We start from the raw sequence: 24,886 nt of genomic DNA on the forward strand, positions 1-24,886 counted from the left end.
ATTTTTATAGATATAGATCTAGACTCTAGGCCTTATTTTGATTTTTTTTTTTTTTTTTTTTTGTGGTAAAATAAGAACTCAAAAGTGATCTGGCATATAGACAATATAATATAAATCTAGATAGTAGATCTAGGTCTAGATTTGAATGCTATTTCAATCGTCTGATTAAAAAAAATATTAGACTATCTAGACTCTATTATAGTCTAGGCCTATATATATTCTAATATTATTAGACTACATTAAATATGAAGATGGAAATCCCCGATAGCAATCAAAAAAACGTTTTTCAGCTTAAAGGTATAAATCGTGAGTTAAATTAACTTAATTTAAATTTTTAATAATGAGTATGACATACTCTACTGACAATACTGACATAGATTATAATACTCATTTAATAGATAGATCTATCTATTAAATCTATATAGTGATAGTGATATTGTCACAGTACGAGTATACATACTATACTAGATCTAGGCCTACTCATAAGTAGCCTATAGTTGGCCTAATACTAATAGGCCTACTATTGTACTAATAGTTTATAGTTTTTTAAGTCATAGATCTACTAATACTAGTAATACTAATAGTGAGTAATACAGATGTTAGACTGTAGATCTAGATCTAGATCATATCTATAATAATAATTAGTATAATCTAGATCATATACTGATATAGATCTAGATAGATGTTTGTTACTTCAAAAAAGATCATCTCGAGTTAAAGATCAGGACAGATGATTATAAATCTAGTCTATCGAATGCATGGGCGTAGCCAGGATTTTTTTTTCGGGGGGGGGGGGGGGCCCCTTCCAACGGAATAAAATTATATTATATTACATTCTGACCCTTTCGGAAGACGTTTATTGTGCCCTAGACTAGGTTCTTCCTGGAAATAGTGGAAAACTTGTAAACTCCCCGCCCTTGCTGGCAAGGGGGTCTGGGGGAGCTCGCAGCGCTCCCCCAGCTCGCCCCGCTGCCGACCACTATTTCTGGTATTGAAAGCCAACAAAATGCATATTCTGAGGTATCTACAGTGCAAGATCTTGCTATTAAAAATTTTTATTTCAAAAACCTAATGTGCTATTCTTACTTAGACCCTCTTGCGCCGTTCGGTGCATTTTCCAGCAAGCTGTTTCCGCAACTCTTATTATGAGTAATTCATTTTGTTGGAGAACATGTCCCACAAAACCTCATGCGACGATCTGTCACAACCTTACTAAGGGTTCGACTCCCAGTTCGGCATATGATTTCTTTGATTTAGACCCAAGTTCCCACTAGGAACTAACCCAAGTTCTTAACACTTTATTCAGTTTGCTAATAGTTTTTTGGATCCCCTTTTTTTTGTACTTCTATATCTTCTAGGTCGTCGACTTGGTTCAAATTAAGTAATATATCTTTGTCTTCTGGGACTGAAACTGCTGATGCAAAGTATTTATTTAGCCAATTGCTTAAGCACACAGCCACCAGGCCCCTTTTAATTTTAATATACTTTTGATAAAATCTTTTTGCCTTAGTTTCTTTAGATTTTCTTTATAGGTTTTCCTTCTGTTTGCAAAGTTTCTTTAATCTATTATTAAAACAGCATTATTTGTTTTGTTTGATGAGTATTTAGTTGGTATATTATTTTCTATAATGTTTTTAAGATAGCCTTTAATAGAATTCCAGAGGTCGTCAACTGTTGATTAATGTCTTTTTCTGATAAGAAAGTTAGTTGAAAGTTTAATGCAGCTTCGTTTAGTTGTGTTAGGTTGCATTTGTTCCAGAGTAAGATTTTTCTTTCGAGTTTTATATTGGTTACTGCTTTTATCTGACTGTGTATTTTAACAATATCATATTGTCAAATAGTCCAGGGATAATATCATAATCTACCACGAATCATATATACCTATAAATATATATTAAATATGTATATATATATATATTTCAGTTATCCTAAAAGAGCTTTCTCAAGATGGCAGTGAACTACTAACTAATTGGGAAGCACTTATCAACAATGCCTTGTCATTAGCAAACTCCCTTTTCCACATCCTCTTTTTAAGTTTAGCAGAAAAGGCAGAAGTAAGACAATGTTCTTTGCAATTTGAAAGTAGAACAAATATATTTCATTATTTTAGTATAATTGATGTTCAATTTAGTGAAACAAAGTATAAAACTGAAACTGTATTTTTCAATTTTCTTATATTTAATATTAATTTTGCTTATTAAAAAATAATTAGCTCGAGGAGCTTGCAACGCAGTTGTGGAATAAAGTTGTGATTCTAAAGTCAAAAAAATGTTTATCAGCATTATCCTTGACCAAAGGTGAATAGCTAGTCTCTTTTATTTGTAACATAATTTAGTTTTAAATGTAGTTTTCAATATTTAGATTTAAGTCTTAATTTCTAACCAATTCTAAAAGAGTACCTTATATTAGATCTCAAAGAACTTCAAATATTAGAACTTATTGATGTTTGAATCATTTAATTATATGAGGATTTATGACACTTAGAATGTTGGCCTATAATACAGAAAGAAAAAAAAAAGAATTTTTAAAGAAGGATTGTCTAAAAATAAATTAAAAATAAGTTACCTAATATATTAAAATTGTATTTTTTTAAATTAAGGCCACTTAAACTAGAATGATGTATACACTGATTTGTTAATTTTTTTTTCCTAGCACGCCATGTTGCGTTTCAAGTTGTTACACATCTGTATGAGTCAAATAATGATGAAATGACAATAAAAAAACATGTCATTGTAAGTAGCAAATATCACCATAAGAAGTCTGATATAAAACAATACACTTGAGTGTTATGTCATATATCTGCAGACTTTAACCATCCTAAAAAGTTAAATGTATCTTAACTCTTTCTCTCCTAACTGTCGATACCAGCGTTGACAACACCAGAATGTGGTAAATATTTACGGAGAGAAAGAGTTAAGCTGGTCAGAAAGCTGTTACTCCAATTGAAGAATAGGCAAATTTTTCCATCAGTTATTCCATATGCTATCTTAAATTATTGTCTGACAAGCCCTCTTGAAAAAGTCTTTAGAATCTTGAATCACTTTCTTTTTTATTACTTATCAATTATCTTATCAATCATTATTAATGATGCAATGTTTAATGCAGGGGTGGCCAACCTATGGAACATGTGCCAAAAGTGGTGCATTGCATGATTACAATTGGCGCACTATGCCTTTATAAAAAATGAATAAAAAGCATGTCAGCTCATAAAAAAATAATAATCAGGAATTTATTTTACTATCTTTATGACACCAACCTCGACCAACATTTTTATAGTACTAATCAACCCATTAGCACAGACCATGCTGGTTTATGTTAATGTTAGTATTGGATTTTCCCATGTCCATGCAAGCTATTTATTTTCATTAATGTTGGACAAATTTGCTAACTTTTTTAGTGTTGCTCAGTTGAGTATTTTTTAGAGGAGGACTTGATGATCATTTTAACATATTTGAAGAACTTATTGGCCTTGAGTCACTCCAAGAAAAAACCAGAGTGTCAGTTATGTCGTGTCCAGGAAATAGCAATTAAATGATATTAAATTCTTGAGTAACTGTTCTAATGGATCATGTCAATGACTGGTAGAGTTGTGGAAACTGTAACTGTAAAGTGCCTTAATAGGTTTTTAGTGAACAAGAAAAAGATCAAGACATCTGTGTGTAGTCACTCAAAGAACTTCTTTGTGTCTGTGTCTTTTCTCTGTAGAATATAGTTATTGTTTTAGTTTATGATTGAAAAAATAGTAGTTGTGATCACAAAAAATTCCACTAAGGAACAAGCAGTCTTCTGTAATATCATATCATTAACACCAAGAGTGTATAAAAATGTGAAATTTGAAGCATGTTATGTTACTTGTGAAATGGGTGAAGAAATTTAGAACAAGAGGTTTTCTTAATAACAATTCTCAGATTTCGGAAGCTGAAAAATATTAAATGATTCTCAAAGAGAAAGATGAGCTACACAAGCCAAGAACAATTTATGTGTATAATGACCTAAATTTAAAACTGCAAGACAAGGACACTTGTTTCCTAGCTTAGTAAATGATCACCGCCTTCACCTATCCCTTTGTTTGTTGGACCACACAGGATTTTTCAACCTTCTTTCTCCATTGCTTTCTGTCTGTTGCTTTGGATAGAACCTCTTTCAATGGCAGGCCCATCCACTCTTTTATGCTGTCTTATCATCACTTTCTCTGTCTGCCTCTTTTTCTTTTTCCTGGTACTGTTCCCTAAAGGAAGGTCTTTGCAAGCAAGCCCCAAAGACCTTGTAATATGGCTATAGAGTTTTAGTTTGCGTTTTTTTTTACAATAGTTGCAGTTCATCCTGGGGTCTAATCGCTCTAGTAACCCTGTCTCTAAATCTTTGTTTGTGATGCAGTCTTTAAATGTGATACCTAGGATCCTTCTATAGCATCTCAATTTTATATGCTTGGATCTTCATCTCTGAGTAGTAAATGATATTAGTGGATTAAAAATGAAGTTGTAACTTAAAAGATTTGAGTCAATTTCCACATTTAAAAGAACATAGTGAATGTGTTTTAAGATCAAAGTTGTAGAGTCTATATTTTTCAAAAAATCAAATTATTACAAGAGGCCTTTAATAATTGTTTTAATGATTTTGCTGAAGAAGAAAACTACCTGCTTGCATTTATAAATCCATTTTCACTTGCTAAACAAAATATTCTGAAGATGTCTAGTAATGTACAGATGAAACTGAAATGCATCTGAAATGCTTCAGTTTTGGCAATCATTACCTTGTGAACATTTTGCAGAACTAAGAAAATTTTCTTCAAGTTATGACTGTCACTTCGGATCAACATACAGATGCAAGCAAGCATTTATCCATGAAAATGATTTTTAAAAAAACTGAAGTCACAACTGTTAGAGTCCAAATTGAAGAAGAACTGTCTGTGACATTCGCTTACTAATTGAACTCCTGATATTACAGATTTGGTAAAAAGCAAAGCCAGTCTCATTAAAGCTACTGATGTTATCTCACCTGTATGAGATATTATTTTTTTATTTAAAAACTGCTAACAGTGTTTATATATTATTAGTAGTACATTTAGAATTAATCAATTAGGATTATCAAATACGTCTAAGGACTGAAAAGGGAGTAAAAATTTGTGTGGCTCATCTGAATTAGAAGTGAAAAAAATTAGCACATAAAAGCAAAAGGTTGGACAATCTTGGTTTAACATATTGTCAGGTTCTTTTTTTTTTTACTTGGCTCAAGGGGTACTTAGGAAAATTATGATCACTCTAGTTGTAGATACCATATTGTAACATCCAGTTGCTTGTAATAATGTAGTGTTTCTACTGGTTGATGTATGTTAGCGTAGGTTTGTCTAGGTGTAGGTAATTATTCACTTGCGGGTGCATGGAGTGGAGATTGAAGTGTGATTAACTTACATCTATAATTAGTCGTTTTTGATTCACCAACAATGTCCAATATGAGCAGACATGTAATTTAATGAACATAAAGAATCAAGAAAAATACTACTATCCAGCCATATGCCGCTGGCCATACCAATAGTTATCACTGAATATATGCATGTATGAACACAATCAGTAAGACTCATTAAATCTCAAAATAAAATATCACATTTACATCTTCTCACTACTAATCTCCAAAAGTAGCTGCTAGAAAAACTGGGTTAATTAAGGAAAAATTAACATAGTGTATACTGCTCACATGTGTGCCTGGGAATATAAACAAAGGGATATAACTCTTTCATACCAAAATATCAACAAAGAAGTAATATTTCACTCTTGCCATACATGTGATACATGTGAAAGTAAATTGTGCTACATTGTTAAAATTTAGGAAAAAATTTTTATGATTCAATAGTTAATGTAAAAGTACATTGTAATCAGAATTTTAGAATTTAAGAAAGCATTTACTTTCTTTAGACTATGTTTAGACATTAGGTAGGCCACTTACCAATATTCTACATATATACTCTGGTGCTAAACAACAAAAAAAAATATTTTAAAGTAAAAATAAGGAAAACAATTTGATTATATTAATAAATATGTAAACTATTGAATTCATTATTATGTTGTTTTTTCTTAGATGGCATTGAAAACAGCTAGGGCATGGATTGGTAAGTTATTAACATAATATTTCATTATATTTTATTATTACTTAATTATTTTAGTTATCTCTTGCAGCTCATTGCTTAATAAAAGTTTAAATTGAGGGTTTGAAATTAACTGTTATGTCATTTTTTTGTAATAAAAAACATAGTAAAATATGAAAATATATTTGAAACAGCATAGAACTCATCGAATCTGAGTGTCAGAATCTTTGCAATGGTTAAAAAAATGAATGCAGCATGATTGAATTTGGATAACTTGTAGTAAACTTTTTTGTTTTCAGATTGCAAAGAATGGGAGAATGCTGAAAAAGTGTTATACATCTTTCACCAGGTAATATAAAAAGAAAAAGTTACAGAATAGGCTTCATTGCCAGATTAAAAAAGAATAGCAATAGACCTGTACAATTATTAATGGCTTAATTTATCTTTATCAGGCTATTCAGAAATTACAACACATAAGCAAAGAGAAAAAAGCCTTCAATTTGACAACAGAAGCCTTTAAAAAAGAGAAGTATGAAATTGACACAGATATTTTCCAAGGGCTCTGTTTGTCAGCTGAATTGGTATAAAGGTTTTACATTTTTTAGCTAGCTTTCTTGTTATTTTAGTTTAAAACTATTTGGTTAATGATGGGATATTACCACTTGACTCTTGAAGTATTTAACTTTCTTAAAGATATAATATTCCTTCAATCTCAACAGAAATTTGCACAGTCTCAACTAAATGAAGCTAAATTGATGGTGGCAAAAGCAAAAGAATTTATGCAAGGAACTTTCCCTAATAAGGTTTGTCATCGCTATTCAATATAAATGTTAAATGTTATATTAGGATAAAAATAATATGTATCAAATGTTATTATTGTAAAAGTATGTACCATATGAATAGCAATTTTCTTTTATCTCTTCTTAAAAGAAAAAGGTAAGGGTTAGCTGTTTTTATTTAATTATTATTATGTTTGTATGTTGTTGTTTTTTTTATTTTCTAAATGAATAGAAATTTTGAATTATAGGTTTGGGTGATTAGTCATTTTTACACTTAATCCCAAGACATGTATCCCATTAGAGAATCGTTCCCAGAAATGTCATATTTCTAGATGATTAATTCATATATTACCTCCCCTTATTTGCCACACCAAGTATTTCTTCTCTTCTGTTGTTTTCTAGTTAGATATCTTTAAAAAACTCATATTCCTCATACTCATAAAACTATTTCCTGGGTGTGGCTTTTCTGTAAGTTAAACTAAGATGCTTAGCCAACACTCTGTACAGCTAAGAAACAGGGATAATATCAGGATGATATACAAGGAAAATCCTTAACACCTTATAATCTTAAAACATTGTCCAGTTTTTTTGGGACAATGTCAGATTGTCTTAGTTATAGCAAATTCTGTTGAAAGCCTATTTCAGATTGTCACAGATACATCAAATTATAATCATTTAAAATCAATTTCTTCAGTTATTGAATCCTATTCTGTAATTAGAATCTCTAACATGATTGTCATCAATTAAAAAACATTGAATTACTAGAGGTATAAGGGTCTGGGGGTCAATGATAGAAAATTGATTTCCAGAGATTGTCAGTTGATCAAATGATTTGGGAACTAAAGCTTTAAGTAAAAAAAGAAACAAACAGTAATTACAAACAACAATCTTAAGTAGACTATTTAGCAGGGAGTTTTTGTATTCTCTGTCATGATTAGATCTTAAAAACTAAAATTTCTATTATACTGTTTCACCCTAACCTTCCTCATATTTAACTAGGGGCAGCTGCTTCTTAAGTCATGTATGCATTTTCCATGCACTTTAAACTTATTTTACAATATAGTGGGAGAAAAAAAGGCAATTTATTTTTTGCTAGATGAAGAAAATGAGATTTGGTATAAAAATGTAATTATAGTCTTCAGCAGGCTTCACTTGGCTATTTATGGTCATCTTGTTTTTAAAATCAAATTTGTATGCATATACAAAAAACTACTTTTAAAACAAGATGTACAAGGCTATTCATGTTATTTAAAAGTTGTATAGAATAATGGAAACACATGGTGGTCTTTATTATTCTTGAGCTTATACAAAGAGTATCCACAGAAGATTGTTTTGTTTCTATGGTGAGAAACTTTATCTTTTTAATTTATTTTCAATCATCTGTGAATTTCTTAGCCTGAAATGCAATCATTAGGTCAATTTTTTTTTTTTTTTTTCACCTGTAATTATCAAAGTATGTATGCTTAATATATACACTTAACATACATTTATACCAGCTGTTCAATACAATTTGACAGAGATCATCATTTTTCTCCTATGAACCCTATTGATGATGGTCTTATTATGGTTAATGTATTGTCACTGTTGTGTTAGGTGTTAGTTTGTATGTTAATGATCTATGACAGGGCTGGCGACCCTTTTTCAGTCCGAGTGCCAATTAATTTCAATTTAAAAACAATGAAGATTGTTGCGTGCCCAGTAGGTCTACTAGTGACGCCACTATATAAAAGAAGTGCTACAGTCAGTAAGTCAACTGCATGTATAAAAACAGCTTAGTAACAATATTACTTGTTTATTCAATTTTATTATCCTGACCTACAGATTTGAAGTCTTAGGGCAGGTCAATCAGTGCGACTTCTGCTGTTGTGTGGTAGAAGATAACAGTTTAATATCTGGTGTATACCGTGTATTCTTCAAAGTTACACACACCGCACTTAGTTCATCGGTCAAGCAACTTCTGGCATCTGATTTAATATAGTTCATTGTAGAAAAAAAAGGTTCGCATGAGTAAGTAGACAAGAAAATTGACATAATGGATGTTGCTACGTTTATCAGAGAATTGAAAGTTTTAGGCAGGTCATTCCAAACTTGAAGAATCTCATTTTCTGCTAATATCTGAGGTTCTAATGATCCATTTAACCATTCACGTTCAATTAATTCAAGTCGTATTCGTAAGTCAATAAATTTCTGTCTCCAAATTGCGCTGGACTGAAACTCAACAAGTTGCATTTCAAAGTCGTGTAATCCCATCCAAGAAAACATGGTCAAAGCCAGAGCTTCAAAATCTACTGTATCTGGATATTTTATAAATTTGGAGGTGTACTCGAATTTTCGAAATTGTTCAAAATGCAGTGAAAATTGTTCAGCAGTTGTGTCAATTATCTCTAAAAACAATCTTTTCTGATAATCTTTGCCGGTAGTATCATGAACTTTTAAATCATCATAAAATTTCTTCAGTTTGTTAAAATATTTTAATTCTTCCTTCTCTATGCCACGTTTGTAAATCTTCAACTTTTTCTCAAATGATGTCAAGATGTCAAATGCCTGCCTAATTTTCCGAAACCTTGCAACTTCGTATTATTATTTGCTATATTTGGCAATGATGGCCAGTCTAGCGGACGATGTCACATCAGTACTTTCATCAAGGCAAATAGAATAGGCTTGACATGCATTAATATCCTTCTTTACTTGTTCTTGAATATTAACTTGCAATTTCATAACTCTCGCTTTAACTGTGTTTCAGCTTATTGGCAAATCCTTTATTCTCTGTATGACTTTATCCTTGTTTTGAAAGTCTTCAAACAAATAAGACGCACATTCTAACATTGCTTCCTTGATATAATCACCGCCACTTAAAAGTTTTCCATGTTTAGCTATAATTTTTGAAACTTCAAAACTTGCCACTAAGTTAGAAGAACTTTTAACAAAGTTTACAAAAGAACTGGATTGTGAAATCGCTTTTTTTAACTCACGCGATATATGTTCTTTTTGCTCATCCTCGCTTTTGCCTAAAAGCCAGTTGAGATTGGACTCATAATGACGTTTTACTGATGATGTCCGACAAACAACACTTTCCAAACACATGGCACATAAGGCCTTGTTTTCTCTGTGAATCCTTCCATATCTTTCAGTCCACCACTCTTGAAAAGGTCTGCCACTTCCTTCTTCTTCATTTAGTTTTCTTTTTTTTAATTTTGAGAATGACATGTTATGGTAATTATTCTGATAAAAATTTATTGATGGCAACGCTAGCAATCGATGTAAGACCGACATGTTTTCAGTATCAACAAAATGGCGGAAGCTAAGGAGATCTCGTTCAAATACGAGATTAGTCTTGAAAAAAAAATTATTATGCCCTATGCTCCCCAAATGAAACACAGTCATATGAAAAAAATTATATGGAATATGATCCACTAGCGCTTCTTCCTAATTATTTACAGTTCTCGGAAATAATTGAACGTTATTAATTATGGTAATTTGAGATATCCGTGATTTTTCCAAAAAAATACATCTCTTAATATCATTGTCATCGCGTGCCACACAAAATCGTAAGGTGGCACGCGTGTCATAGGTTCGCCAGCCCTGATCTATGAGCACAAATGACCTTCAATAAAGTCTAGTAGGGAACCAGTGCTGTAGGAGCCATATTCCCAATGGACTGAAGGAAAAAATTTTATCCAATGGCCAGATGTGGATTGAGAGCTTTTCATCCCAAGTCCATTTAGAAGTTTCCACAATGGCAGCAACCATTACTAGGTTGGGTCGGGCCATGTATGTAGTGTGCTGCACTCCAGTACTGGTCTCACTCCCTACTATTCACAAGACCCTGTATGGACCACCACTCCTATTGCTCTCCTATGACAGCCCCCTTGTGGAACGGTGTGGCAGACTTGGTTACCTGATAGAGGCCTGGTTTGCTTCTTCTAGATGTATCCATAGGGGGTGCAGTGTTGAGGCTATGGGAGATGATCTCCTTAGAGTGCAAATGAGCAGCAAGGGCCACCTACTAATTTGTGTAAAAAAACAACTTAATTTTATCTTGATTACTTGCAAAGAATAAAATATTTACATTAATTGTGATTAAAATAATGTATTAATCTTTAAAAAAAAAAATAGAGTGATACTGACCTTTTCATTTTAGGCAGGTTTTTTGAGCTTGCTCTGTCATAACTTTGGAGTGGATAGTTTCAAAGACAAACAATTTGGAGAAGGAGTTTTTTGGTTAAAAGAAAGCTATCAATTAGGAAAAGATGCTGATGATGTTAGCACAAGCACTCAGGTAATGCACATTAATGCATACTATTTTTTTTTATTAATACAACACTATGATTGATTCAGGAGGCATCAATATATCAACCACTATTTTTTACTTAATTGGTACTATTTTTAGCGGCCCCCGAAAGGGGAAAAGATGCTATTAGTTTTGTGCGAAATGTCTGTCCGTCTGTCCGTCCATCCCGTTTAGATCTCGTAAACTAGAAAAGATATTGAAAATCCGACATCACAATATTTTAGACCATTCAAAGTTCTGATGCAACAGCTACTTTTTTTTTCCTGAAAGCGAAAAATCTAATTTTTAAAATCAGTTATGCAAGCAGTTTTTTAAAGAGAAAAAGCTAATTAGTATGCATTTTAAGTTAGACCTAATTTAGAACGAATAGTAATCTTATAAACTCCATTTTCTTGAACATTTTTTTTCATGTATTTCTTTTGAGAATTCGAATAAAAGACTAAGCATTTTCAAAACAATTACATTATGTAAACACCAGGAGAGGCTCGGTAAAGCGCTTAGCTTCTGAACCGAGGGTCCTGGGTTCGAATCCTGGTGAAGACTGGGATTTTCAACTTCGGAATACTTGGGCACCCAAGAGTCTACCCAGATTTAATGGGTACCTGACATTAGTTGGGGACGAGTAAAGGCGGTTGGTCGTTGTGCTGGCTACATGACACCCTCGTTAACCGTATTAGCGGCCCCCAAAAGGGGAAAAGAAGCTCCGTCCGATCCGTTTAGATCTCGTAAACTAGAAAAGATATTGAAAATCCGACATCACAATATTTTAGACCATTCAAAGTTCTGATGCAATGGCTACTTTTTTTTTTCCTGAAAGCGAAAAATCTAATTTTTAAAATCAGTTAAGCAAGCAGTTTTTTTAAGAGAAAAAGCTAATTAGTATGCATTTTAAGTTAGACCTAATTTAAAACGAATAGTAATCTTATAAATATCATTTTCTTGAGCATCATTCATTTATGTATCACATTCAAGAATTCGAATTCAAGATATAACATTTTCAAAACAATTACATAAAGTAAAGACCAGGTGAGGCTCGGTAAAGCGCTTAGCTTCCGAACCGAGGGTCCCGGGTTCGAATCCTGGTGAAGACTGGGATTTTCAACTTCGGAATCCTTGGGCGCCCCTGAGTCTACCTAGCTCTAATGGGTACCTGACATTAGTTGGGGAAAAGTAAAGACGTTTGGTCGTTGTGCTGGCTACATGACATCCTCGTTAACCGTAGGCCACAAAAACAGATGAACTTTACGTAAAATCATCTGCCCTATAGACCACAAGGTCTGAAGGGGGAACTAATTAGGCCAGGTTCACATCTAACTTTGCATTCACTTGCACCTATCCTTTGATCTGCAGCACCATTGGGGCACTACACAAGATCTGTCAACCTTCTTTCTCCATTCTTATCTCTCATTTGTCTTTGATATAATTTCATTTGGATGTTCTTTCTGAAAATATTGAAGCCTGCCTGGGTGGACCACTTCGGGGGCCGATTTTAAGTTTGTGTTTCCACACAAACTGTCTTTGTAACCTTGTTTGTTTAAAGGTTTATTTATATTTTTTTTATCTATATTTCATTTGAAAATTATATTCTGAAGGCTAGTACTCTACGGCTTTTAGCTAATTGCTACATGGAAGAAAAAAACACAGATTGGATAGAAAATGCATTCAACGCCATTCATTTGGCAAATAAAGTAAGAATTTGAATTAATTTTAAGGTGTTTAATCAACAACTAATGATACTTGTCCTTGATTTTTTAAAATGGGTAGTTACCAATTTTTTATTCTTTACAATTTTTTTCATTAGATTGACCCACATCCTGCTGGAATTTATTTGAAACTGCAACTTAATGTTTTAGATGAGGAACCAAATTTAAACTTAATACTTGGTAAAGTTTTTTTATAATAATTTTCTTATTGCCAAATTTCTATTTATGTTAGAAATAGAGCTAAAAAAAATTTTTATCATTTATTTAATAATAAGTTCTAAAAAGGAAACTTTGCCATATTAATTAAGTATAAATAATGTGCATGTTTGTTAAAGCATGGGGTGGTGTTTAGGAGAAGTATTTAGAAGATAAGAAATATTTTAAGTAGGCAAGTGTCTGCATTTACCTATCCTCCCTTTCAATCATACATGTGGTCTTTAGCCTCTCTTCAAGAGATGTTACATCATAAAGACAGCAGCATAGACCTAGTACTGAATGCTCTTCACCTATTAAAGAAACACCAAATGTAGGTATATCAAATACATATCATTAATGTTTTTAAAAATCTTGTTTATCCTTAAACAATGTAAGTTGTCTGTGAAATATTATTAATATAGGAATAAGATTAAAGTGTCTATCTCTAGATTTGTATTTCTATTAGATCAAGTGTTGCCTTTCAACTACGCCTAGAAATTCTAAAAAAATTTGAGTTTCATCCTGACTATGGTTTGCTGCTGGTTACGATGCTTGATTCATTTCTCACAGAATCTGATGGAGAGTTTGCTAAAACATTTTCTCAGGAGTGTATCATTGGTAATGCTCAAAACATTATTAGATTTAACTTGTAATTAAACTTGCTAGAGATCGGCCTAGTATATTGTTTACAAAATATCTGCTACTATTCTTAGCTCACAATACTATTGGAAGATTGGATGGAGCAACATTGAAGCGTTTCCACATTTTGTTTTGGTCAAAAGCAGCAGAAATGTTTGAGGTAATACTTTTAAAAATTTTTATATAAAAAAGGAATAATATTAGAATTCTTTTTCAGTTATGTTAATAGGAATTAATATTTAGTATGCTTGTATATGTAATCAAAGAATAAAATGTATAACTTATACATTAAATTTTAATTTTAAAATAATGAGTGTCCTCAAAGAATTCTTTTCTAGAACTAAAGGATTCTGTTGTCTAGAAATTTGTAGCAACAATCATTTAATTTGAGAATTTTTCTCTGAAGAAGAAGAATTGAAACTTAGTTGTTGTTGTTGTTTTTTTCAATCTAATTGTGTCAATTTTTTTTGCATTTCTAAACTAATTATAAGAATCTTAATCCAAACAGAATGAAAATTACAGTGGCTCTATTACTTGGTATAACTATTCCCTGAGTCTTTATTCTTCACTGAGCCCATCAGAACCTAATCTTGGAAAACTGCATAGAAATTTGGCTACATGTTATTTGCTTGTTGGTGAAACAGCCAAGGCCAGTTTAGCTTCTTTTTTATAAACATTTTGTCTAATTAAAAATAGTCTTAATTAGCAGTCTAAATGAAAGCTATTATATCAATGAACTATCTTTACAGGCTTCAACAGCAATAGAATTATCTGAAAAATGTGAGCCAAACAATGCACATGCACAATATATTAGTTTCAAAGTAGCTCTAGCCACCAATGATTGGGAAAAAGGTTTGTTGCAATTTTATTGGTATTATTTATTTGTTTCTTTTTTTATTAAATACTCTCTCTTTTTATATATATTTTTATTATATGCAAAATCCTTGTTAAACATTTTTAGTAACACTATTTTTTACAATACCTGTATTTAACTCATATCATACCTTTGTGGAGACTTCTGGGTGGGAAGGTGGAACCTGGCTGAACAAGGATCTCAAAAACGGCTCCAACGATTTTCCTAAAAATTTGACAGCTGCTATATATTGTTGACCCTTAAAAAAGATACCTACAACAAAGCTAGACAGGCTTTAGAGTGGAACCCATAGGGCACAAGACGTAGAGGAAGACCAAAAAGAACATGGCGATGAAGCATAGAATAGGAAAGAGCTGGGAAGCCATTCAAAAACTAGCAAGAGCCTGTGGATAGTGGTGTGTTTTAAAAAGGCCCTATGTTCCATGAGGAACGCAAAGGAAAGATGATGATATGGATTTATATTGTTGGGAAAAGAAATACTTGCTTGTTGGTCACACTGGGAAAACTAGTTTGATCATTATTATTTTTCAAAGTAAAAAAAAGAAATAAATTTAAATTTGGCTAGAGAACGAGAAAATCTTTATCTTGAATGGACTTTAAGTCTTCGGTTATTTTTGCATTCCTTGAAGAGGTTAATAAATTAATGTTCAGGAACATTTTGCACATCTTCTTGTAAGTCTAAATCTAAAGGCCTATCATTGGATAATTATAAGGTCTAGTAGATCTCTACATTCGATTAACCAAAAAATGTTCCATTGTTTTTTTATCAAACATTCATTAGTTATTAAGAGAATAAAATCGCTCTATAAGTTGTATAAAGGATTTATATTTTATGTTTTTCTTGTTATGCCAAAATTTAGTAATCAGAAGACAAAAAAAAACAATGTTTTTTTAAATGAAATCTATACTTTTTTTTTTTTTTTTAACAATGTAACTTTTTTCTATAACTCTACATCCTAGCTATAAAAAGTTTGAACCAATTAGTGAATTGTTCACCTAAAGATGATGATACAAATAATATTATTTGTTTAGCTGCTCATTCTGCTTTAGAAGTAAGTGTTTTTCTTTAGTAGAAAGTTGTACAATTTTTCTTTTGCTTTGTATAGTGTAATTTTCATGCCACAGCATTCACATTGCGCTATGGTCCAATCTCCTTTTGTGGACCTGTGGGGCAATGTGTATCTGGGGAAAGGTTTTTTGCCCAAATTCTCTCAGTAGACATAACTCAGCTTGAGTCTGGATTCAAACTCCAAGCCCCCGTGATAGACCAAGCCCCTCAAATACTCATCCCACATTGTTTTTGTAATATTGTAAAATTAATATTTTTTATAGTAAACTACATTTAGTGGCCTCTGTAGAAATGTGGTGAGATTGACACAGTGGCTCAAAGAGCTCAACAAAATGCAGTGTAGAGCAGCAAATGTAGAGCCAAATTATTGCAGAGAAGGTTACCAGCGAAAGGGTCAGTGTCCACAATTTTCTGCCTTTTAAATTTGTGGTTTGACGTCCAAACTGGGTCAAAATTCATCTGACTTCTTCTTGACCTGTGCATCCCTCAAGTTAAACTTCTTTGGTAAATTTATCCTCCACACTACAGAAAAAAAAGTCAATATTATTTGTGTGTGTTCTATCATATCTCAAAAACTAAAAGCAATATTGAAAGCCTGATTTCACCAATATGTCTACTGCTGGTCTGAAGGCAAATCCTTTTGTTTTTAAATTTAGTAATACACTTGTATGCCCATATATATAAACTATTTTTAATGAAAGGTAAAGTAGACAGTTTTAAGTGGTCTTTTCTCAAAAGTATTGACAAGTCAAATTCTTAAGTCATTTTCATCTCACTGGAAACAGTAGCTACTTATGGTCTTCCAAAAGCATGCCTGTTTGTTTTTAAAGTCTGCTTAGTGTATGCACATACAAGGCAGGTGATGTTATTCAGTACCACAGTGTGATGAGGATGGACACTGACACCATCTCAGATTAGAGCTTTTAGACACACCCAAAGACAAATTTGTCATTTATAGTTTTGCTTCTATGTTTTTGTTTTTTCTAGCAAGAAAAATCTGAATTAGCAATCCCTGCATTGGAATGTCTTATTAACCATAGCAAGGACAGTAAACATATTCTTATAGCCATTAGATGCCTTTTGAGGTTACTTATTACAGAAATTGAAGAAAATGAAAGGTAATATTATTAAAATGTGAACATGTCAATTTTTACTATGGTATATTCTGCAGTTTACTTTGCATCAAATTGGAGAAAAAAACAAACACTTAACAATATGAAATTCCTTCTATGTATTGATTGAGGGGAAACATAGTGTATTTCTATTTTTCAGGTTAAGTGTTAACAATGCCATTAGCAAAGTAAGGACAGGTAAGTGGGTTCATTTATTGTAATTTATTAATGGACAGATTCAGTAGCTACCAAGCAACTCCAGTTCTCTTAATTATATACTGTAGTAACAAACATTTTTTTTCTAAAGGAAAAGTAAATGAAGATGATTCTAATTGCTAGTAAATAATGACAAAAGGAAATATTAATTTTTTTATTACATTTTGATCAACAGCTTATAACAAGATACTTGTCATAAAAGCTAATAATGAATTATCAAGTGCTGAATTAGAAGATGAAGCATTGTGGTTTATGAAAATTGGTATGAAATAAATCTTAGTATGAAAAGAAAGTGATATCCTTACCTAAAAAAAATAATACATTTATTAACTAAATCTGTAGTTATTTTTGTTTATGAATAAAATTTCATATTTTACTATACTATTGTGCATATTAAATATTTTTTAAATTTTAATGTCAAGAAAATTTTTAGACTATTTTTTTTAGTTGATCTTAACTCTTGAATTATTGTAGCCTGGAATCTAGCAATAAAATATAGAGATGATGTTTATGCAGTGAAAGAGCTTTTCAATTTATGCTATCAGGTTATAAGAATTTTTTTTCATATTTCTTTGAACATAGACTTTTGCTTTGTTTTCATTTTGATTTTTTACAAAGTTTATATCAACTCAGTCTGTCTTTCTGTCTGGAACAATTTTTGTACACATTATTTCTCTCACACCCAATCTTGGTTCAATTTGAAATTTGCACAATTATTTCTTGTACCTAATAAACAATAGAATCATTTTTAAACAATTATTATTTAATAGTAATTAATTATTTTGTTTGGTATTGAATAATGGAAAGAAATTGTACTTGACAGACATGGCAATAAAATTACACAATTATTTCTTGTACCTAATAAACAAGAATCATTAAAATAAAATTATTATTTAATAGTAATTAATTATTTTGTTTGGTATTGAATAATGGAAAGAAATTCTACTTGACAGACATGGCAATAAAAGTTACATTAATCCCTTTTATGCTTGTAGATAATTATTTTGTAGATTAAATGTTTGAATCTAACAATGGATATGCATATTTTCAATTTTCATAAGCACTTCACTTGCACAGTTGTTAGTGAAATTGGCTTGTGGAGGCTTGAGTTGAATTCAAGTTGTACAACATTTTTTTTAATAAAATACATTTTAAAAGCTATCACTGTAACCTTCACCAAGATACCCCCTTCTTTCTCCCTCCCCCCCTCCAGACAAATGATAGGATCATAGCACATAGAGAAAGCTAAAGGCATGAAGTTGCGCTAAACAAAAACAAAATATTTCTAATCACACATATTTATTATTTTTAGTCTAGATTTATTACAGATTTAATTACATGACTGATCCAAACTAATTAATACAATTACACTTTATATAAGCTTCATTTTTTTTAAAGTATTTTATTATTTTTCTTATTAACCCCTTAATTTTGTTATGAAGTTGAGTTCTGTATTACAATATTTTTGTTTTCCTTAGCTTCTAACTTTGTGTTCTCTTAACATTGGAAACTACATCCAAAGCAATCACTGCCTACTTATGTCTTGTGCAGCTTGTCTTCAAATAGTGAAGAATGAGCAAGACAAGTCTCTTGTGGTAATGTTTGAGATTAAGACTTACAGTTCATTTATATGTGATATAACTATTGTTACTTAGGTAAATAAATCTAGATATGAAAAACCTTTCTTTATTATTTGATCACTTGATCTAATGCACAAGGCTGGTGTTGATTTCATTTCAGTACAATAATTTCTAATAATGCCTAAAGATTTGCTTATGAATAAGTACATTGTTATTCTTGCTAAATAGTCTGTCAATAAAAAGTATTGCATAAAATTATTGAGTGTTCTTATTTTACACATCTATAGCAAGATGTTTTGGAAGAAGTATTGAAAAATATTGAACAGTACCGCCAAGGTGAACAAAGAATTGAAAAATATATATGGGCACAAGGTAATATTTTATCAATTGAAAACTGAACAATAGCTAATTTTCTCCTTTTTTTTTTCTTTGCATTACAGATAGTTTTATTGTTAATGGTTCATTAAAAGGAAGACAGTAACTCTAAGTAGTAATTTATTAGAAAGAACAAAACATGGTGTGATTTGTGGAAAGGTTATTCTAAGCATAAGTCAAATCTTTTTTTTTTTGTTCTTAACTATTTCTTGCATTGTAAACATTTATCCTTTTATTATCTCTAAAGAACTAGATCTTTCAATTTTTAGATGTTAATTTTAAATCTGTACGTCTTCTGATTCAGTTTCTTGTACTCAGTTGCATGATTTCTTTTCAACAACTTTTTTCTCCCCTTTTGTTTTTGTTTTAAACACTATTAATTACATATTATTAATAAGCTGAAAAAAAAAGGGTTCATGATATTTTGAGACTTTTTTTTCAGTCAGCCCCAATTTTATTTTAGGTGTGCAGACTAAATCATCCCAAGAAGAAAAACTGCTTCATCTGTATAAATTCCAAGCTCTTTTAAAGTTGAATGATGCTAGAGCAGAAACAGTAATAGACAGTGCTCTTTTATTGCCTAACTCAGATCCTAAATTGTTTCATACTTTTGCAGGTGTAGTTTTTTTTTTAAATACCTTCCATTTACGTTGTAAAAAATCCTGTTAGAAATATAAACACATCATAAAAAATAAATAAATGCAATAAAAATGATAGTCTATGAATAAAATATATACACATGTATTTTAGCAGCTGCATTAGATCCTACAGTAAATAATGCAAAGTTAGGTGCTAAAGCTTTAAAAATATCCATAAGATTACACTTAGAAGCCTCCACTCCTGATTATGTGAAATGCAGGTAAGAAATAATCCTTTGTACTTTATATCATAATAATAGTATTGTAGTAAGCATTAGTAACAATCCAATTTTCTTAAATCATTGCTGTAACAAGGAACTTACCAATGCTAATGACTTAAATGTTAGCTTTATGTACTTTTAAACAAATTATTTTTTTTCTTGCAGTGCAGATTTAAGAAATCTAATTGAATTGGTTATGAACAGAAATGAAGAGGAAGAGGCATTGATTTACCTGGAAGAGGCAGTTGGAGTTATTGATAAAGCTAAGGTTTGCTAGAAATATGTTTTAAATATGACATAAAATTTAAATATTACTCCAGATGTTATATTTTGTCAATATTTCAATACTAAAATGTAGATATTGTTCATTTACTTTTAGGGTTTATATCCTGAAATTGAAATAGTTTGGTTGATGACCAGGTCGTGGAACTATGGACTGCTCCAATACAAGTAATTCTAACTAGAATGTAAAACTATTGGCTTTCAATTCTCAAACATAAAAGGAAAAAAAAAATATTTATAAATTTCTTTCATGATTGTTTAATATTTTACCTCAACACTTGTGGAAATGAAATTTTAGATATTTAAAAAAAGTTCAGTAAAAATTTTCAGTAAGTTCAAAGATTTCACTACTAAATATACACACATACACAAAAATAATAATATGCCATCAGTAGTAATTGAGTGACTAAAAAACTTTGTATTCCTATGTAAAATAACTGCATTGGGGGGGGGGGGAGGTGAGTTAATCAACTTGACTAGGCACACAGTAAAATTTATTAAGTTCTCATAATGCTAGTTACCAAAGTTGTTTCCCTTATATTCTTGTCACACAGATATAGTCACATATCTAATAGTATGCCCATGTCAACTTTTTATTCTCTGTCAATGGTTTAGATAGAAATAGTGTTTAAAGCATAAAATCAGCTGTGGACATAACACTGATTAGTCTTCCCATAATTTATGGAGCTCTGGTAAAGATTTCACTGGCTTTAGGTTTCAGTTCTTCTGCAGGCAATCTATCAATGTCTGGGCTTAAGTGTCCTTATCACCATGTCATAAAGTTATTCTTTGCTAGCTCTGTCATTTCATTGCTCTGGGCTCTTCTGCTTGTTTGAAGAGTACTTCTATAAGCACAAACTATTTGATAATCATATAACATATAAATGCATTCTTATGATAATAATTTTATTCTTGCATGCTCATTGAACCACAGCAGTTATTGGTTTCAGATGACTGTATTTATTTTTTACTTTTAAATCATCTAGCAGTAGCATTCTAGTCATTAACTTATTAAACAGTATATAAGGCTGTGTATAACCACATGTAAGTTAACTTAACTAAGACTTCCAACTTATGTTTTTCACAAGACTTTAACATTTCACATATTTGTAACACTTGTTGCTGAACTGGGACAGTACTATAACTGTGTTAGATCTAACAAGGATTTGTTCAAGACTGATTTTCTGCACATTCAAAAATAAATGGCAATTCATTTGCATTTTTTTTTTAATTCTGAGACTATAATTGATGCTAAACTCAAAATACATAAACACTTTTTAATCAGGTTGTCTTAAGATTTGACCACAAGAAAAATGGTGCATGATGGCTTCAATCCTCTCTCTTTTTTATGTGGAAAAAAAAAAGAAATTAAACTTAACTTTAAATAAAATAAGCAATGCATTATACAAAAAAATTAAATATCAAGAATTATCTGAGCCCATTTAAAAGAAGATTAGCCCCAATATTCTGCATGTTCGTTTTGCTTCATTGATGAATTTACTGAATATGTCATGCAAAATTAGAGTTGGATATTTTATTGAAAAAATATGCATAGATAATATGATTGCGTATGAAGCCTTGATAATGTGCAAGATTTGTTTCTTATATAATGATTTTTTTCTCAAAGAATGAAAATCTAACTAATCACAAAAACAAAGTCTGTGATTTTAAGAAATTCACTTTTAAAGCATACAGCTGTAAGTTTTTTGTAGGAATTTTATGGTCAGAGTGCAGCATGGTGCGAAATGTAAAATGGTGCAAATGTGTGTATTGAATAGAAGTGATGTCAGATGGAGACTATTGACTCACTGAGTGGAGCTAATACTCAGCTAGATCCAGATAAAATTGTTTCAATCAACTGTTTATCTAGATGTTATTTGAACTTTATAATGTTATACCAAGTTATTTGTTTAGCTGAGTTGATTACTTGGCATGATATTTTAAGATGTAGACTTATTTTATTAGACTAGTGGCTCTCTTGGTATTATTATCAGCAATCAACATGTATTGGTGTGAAGTCGGCAGACTGTATTAATGGTTATATGCAACTTTCATGCTTATAGCTTGCTCAGTGCACTTTGGTCCAATCACTTTTGTGTGGACCAGTGAGGTGAGGAAAGGGTATCTGAAAGGTTTCTGTGCTGCCTTTTCAAAAACAATTTTTTTTTTTAAGTTGCTAGGGTCTTCACAATGGATAGCTGACTTGTTCGCCACTGACTTATCCAAGTACTTATAAAAGTAGAAGGTTTTTATAGTCTTTTTTTAGTTTTAAAATTTTATCAAATGGTCTTATTCTCTATACAATGCTTATCTACTCTTAGCTTAGTAGGCCATACTGTCTCTATATAAAACAAAATTAATTAATCAGAACTGATTGGGTTGTTGTTTTTTTGCCATTGATTCATGTGTTGTCATCAACGATGAATAATTGTGCAAAGTTTCAACTTGATTCAAGAATGGGATTTGGGAGTAATAATGTGTACATGATTCCACCCAGGTAGACAGAGTTTGTATAAGAATTGTAAAAACACAAATAAGGATTCTGTTGTTTAAATATCTTTTGATATTATAAAAACACATAAAAGGATTTAGTTGTTTAGATATCTTTTGAAATAAAACTTCCTCATTTCAAACATTTTTCAGTAAACTATGCTTCCCTTTTTATTATTGACAAGGTGGGCTGTGTTGTCTTATTTATCCAAACTCTCTCATGCCAGGCTACTGCAAAATGTATTCAATATGTGAAAAAATATATTTCATAATCAAATTTATTTTTAAATTTCTATTTTTTTTTAAATTGAGAAAGAGTTTCTATCAAAGTAAGACTCTTTTTGAGTACTTGCAAATCTATTAAGTAAAAACATCATTAGTGGTATACTATTAAGTCACTTGGTTTCAATATCTTTGCATTCTGTGTTGTTGTTTTTTTATTCAATAATTATAGGTTACATCTTGACTTGTAAGTAATTATTATTCCCTACTTTTAATTTCTTGAAGCTGCTGTAAGTATCCAGAAGCTGAAAAATGGTGCTGTAAAAGTATCAAGTTCTTGAAATATTTGTCATCTGCTAAAGAAAACTATGAGGAACAGGTTTGTATATTTGACTTGATGTAAACCCCATACTAATCACTTCATTAGCTGAGGTTTATATTATAAATGTTTGCTATCTAAATTTCTGACTGTTTACTAGAGTTGAGGTCTTATGTATTCACTGAGTCAGCAAATTTTTTTTTTAAATAGCCTAACATGTAAAATTTTAATGTACATACTTTATAAAGCTATTTCTAAAATTAGCAACTATTAAACAGCGATATTATAGTTGATACCCAATCAAGCTGCTGGTGTTCTTCAATTCTTTTAGAAGACATGACATCAATATCTTAGGGTAACTTCTAGGTCAGGAAGAAAGTCAAAACCTACTCTATATGCTTTTGTAAAAATGTATTAAAATAAATTGCTTTTTCTTAAAGAAAATACTTTTATCTTTTTTTGGTAGATGATAACATTGTACCAAGACCTTCTAGCAAGAGCTACATCTGGTGAGGAATGAGGTTATTCAAATCCAAAGCTAGTAGTTAGGAATGGGATATTTGTATTATTTTTTTCAAAGCAGTTACATTTGAGTTCAATAAAATGACCACCTCAAGCCAGTAGTTAATATGAATTAAATTGTAACATATTTTCTTATATACCAAAATAAAAACAATTTGCTTTTTTTTTAAATTTATAAGGGCATACATAATTATATATTATAAACATTAAGGCTAACTAAATGCTCATTATTTGTGTATATGAATTGTTATGATTGTGACTTGTGTAAAGCTTGAGAGAACTTATTTATGTGTGTAGTTTATGAAAGAATCAATAGTTAAACAAATCCTACACCTATAGTGTTAGAGTGATTGAGCTCTTGTTTCTCCTTGTATCAGGTTGGCTTAAGATTGCCTTAGATTCCTTTATAGTTTAAACATTAGATACTTTGGTTCCACTGGCTAAGTTTGAATGAATACTTCATTTAGATAAATAGAATCATCCTTCTTGGCAGATCATAACATGAAAATATTCTCTGAGATCTTGGAGTTTCATGATTTGGTTGATGGACAGGTGCGTTTGATCAAGTAGGGTCTGTTGCTTTCCACCTTGTGACCTTATTGTAACCAGTATTTATCCTGTCACCAGTCAAGAGGTGAGTTCACAAATAGTGTGTTCACCTTCAGTTTCTGTAGTAGCATCCAGTACTGAGGACCTAAACTTCACTTTATTTCATCATTACATGGGACTGCTCCTTTAAACTTAAGAATAGTGATAAGTTTTCAAAGAGTTTTCATGTTACTCTATGTTTGTGGTCAAAATGAGAATGTAGGCCTACTTTATTACTTGAAACATGACACACTTTTTTTTTCTTGTTTTTCCTTAGAACGTTTGTATTGATTGACTTTGTTCAAATTAAAGTTATTGAAACATTTTATGTACCTTTTGTTCTTATTTGCATAAGTACCTCTGGCTGATCTAAAGTATAGCTACAAACAAAACTGTTATAGCTTGCTAGATACATTGATTTCTAAAACAAAAATAATGCTGGCAACATTTTGTTCAGACTTGTTTTAAAAACAATATGAAAATAATGAGGATTTGATGGCAGTGTTAATAGGTCTCTACACTTATTGATCTAAATGTGGATGAGTTACATGGGGTATTATTTCAACTAAAGATCACGTGGGTGAGTGACAGGGCGAGACATCAAGGCAGTGTACATTCAAACTGGACATTGATCTGTGGATGAGTTACATGGGGTATTGTTTCAACTAAAGATCACGTGGGTGAGTGAC

General features: G+C 31.2%; 1 protein-coding gene across 6 annotated transcripts; it reads left to right on the plus strand.

Annotated features, from left to right (window-relative positions):
- The first annotated feature begins 126 nt into the window (after positions 1-126).
- On the plus strand, positions 127-24,525 carry LOC106064576 (testis-expressed protein 11-like). Of its 6 annotated transcripts, none has more exons than XM_056033868.1 (29): positions 127-306; positions 1,924-2,054; positions 2,213-2,297; positions 2,653-2,732; positions 6,076-6,106; positions 6,382-6,431; positions 6,535-6,663; positions 6,802-6,885; positions 11,003-11,140; positions 12,745-12,840; positions 12,954-13,035; positions 13,297-13,381; positions 13,517-13,668; positions 13,764-13,849; positions 14,198-14,338; positions 14,439-14,541; positions 15,524-15,615; positions 16,620-16,750; positions 16,905-16,942; positions 17,136-17,222; positions 17,435-17,505; positions 18,439-18,555; positions 18,828-18,912; positions 19,358-19,531; positions 19,666-19,774; positions 19,940-20,042; positions 20,154-20,224; positions 23,054-23,147; positions 23,554-24,525. In XM_056033868.1, exons 1-29 carry the CDS (start codon positions 246-248, stop codon positions 23,605-23,607), a joined length of 2,760 nt encoding a protein of 919 aa, XP_055889843.1. In that variant the 5' UTR covers positions 127-245; the 3' UTR covers positions 23,608-24,525. The 6 variants fall into 6 exon arrangements, with proteins under 6 accessions (XP_055889843.1, XP_055889844.1, XP_055889845.1 ...); XM_056033869.1 differs by having other exon boundaries at positions 19,669-19,774; XM_056033870.1 differs by having other exon boundaries at positions 128-306; positions 19,379-19,531.
- The last annotated feature ends 361 nt before the right edge of the window (positions 24,526-24,886 follow it).

This window comes from Biomphalaria glabrata, chromosome 6 (genome assembly GCF_947242115.1).
Source record: "Biomphalaria glabrata chromosome 6, xgBioGlab47.1, whole genome shotgun sequence".
Taxonomy (NCBI): Eukaryota; Metazoa; Mollusca; class Gastropoda; family Planorbidae; genus Biomphalaria; species Biomphalaria glabrata.

What these genes read in the sequence shown, in the direction of transcription:
- LOC106064576 (XM_056033868.1), top strand. Translation starts at nt 246, where the DNA reads ATGAAGATGGAAATCCCCGATAGCAATCAAAAAAACGTTTTTCAGCTT. An exon ending in CATTAGCAAAGTAAGGACAG is followed by an intron (nt 16,943 to 17,135) that starts GTAAGTGGGTTC and finishes TTTGATCAACAG; the next exon opens with CTTATAACAAGATACTTGTC. An exon ending in ATTGTGGTTTATGAAAATTG is followed by an intron (nt 17,223 to 17,434) that starts GTATGAAATAAA and finishes GAATTATTGTAG; the next exon opens with CCTGGAATCTAGCAATAAAA.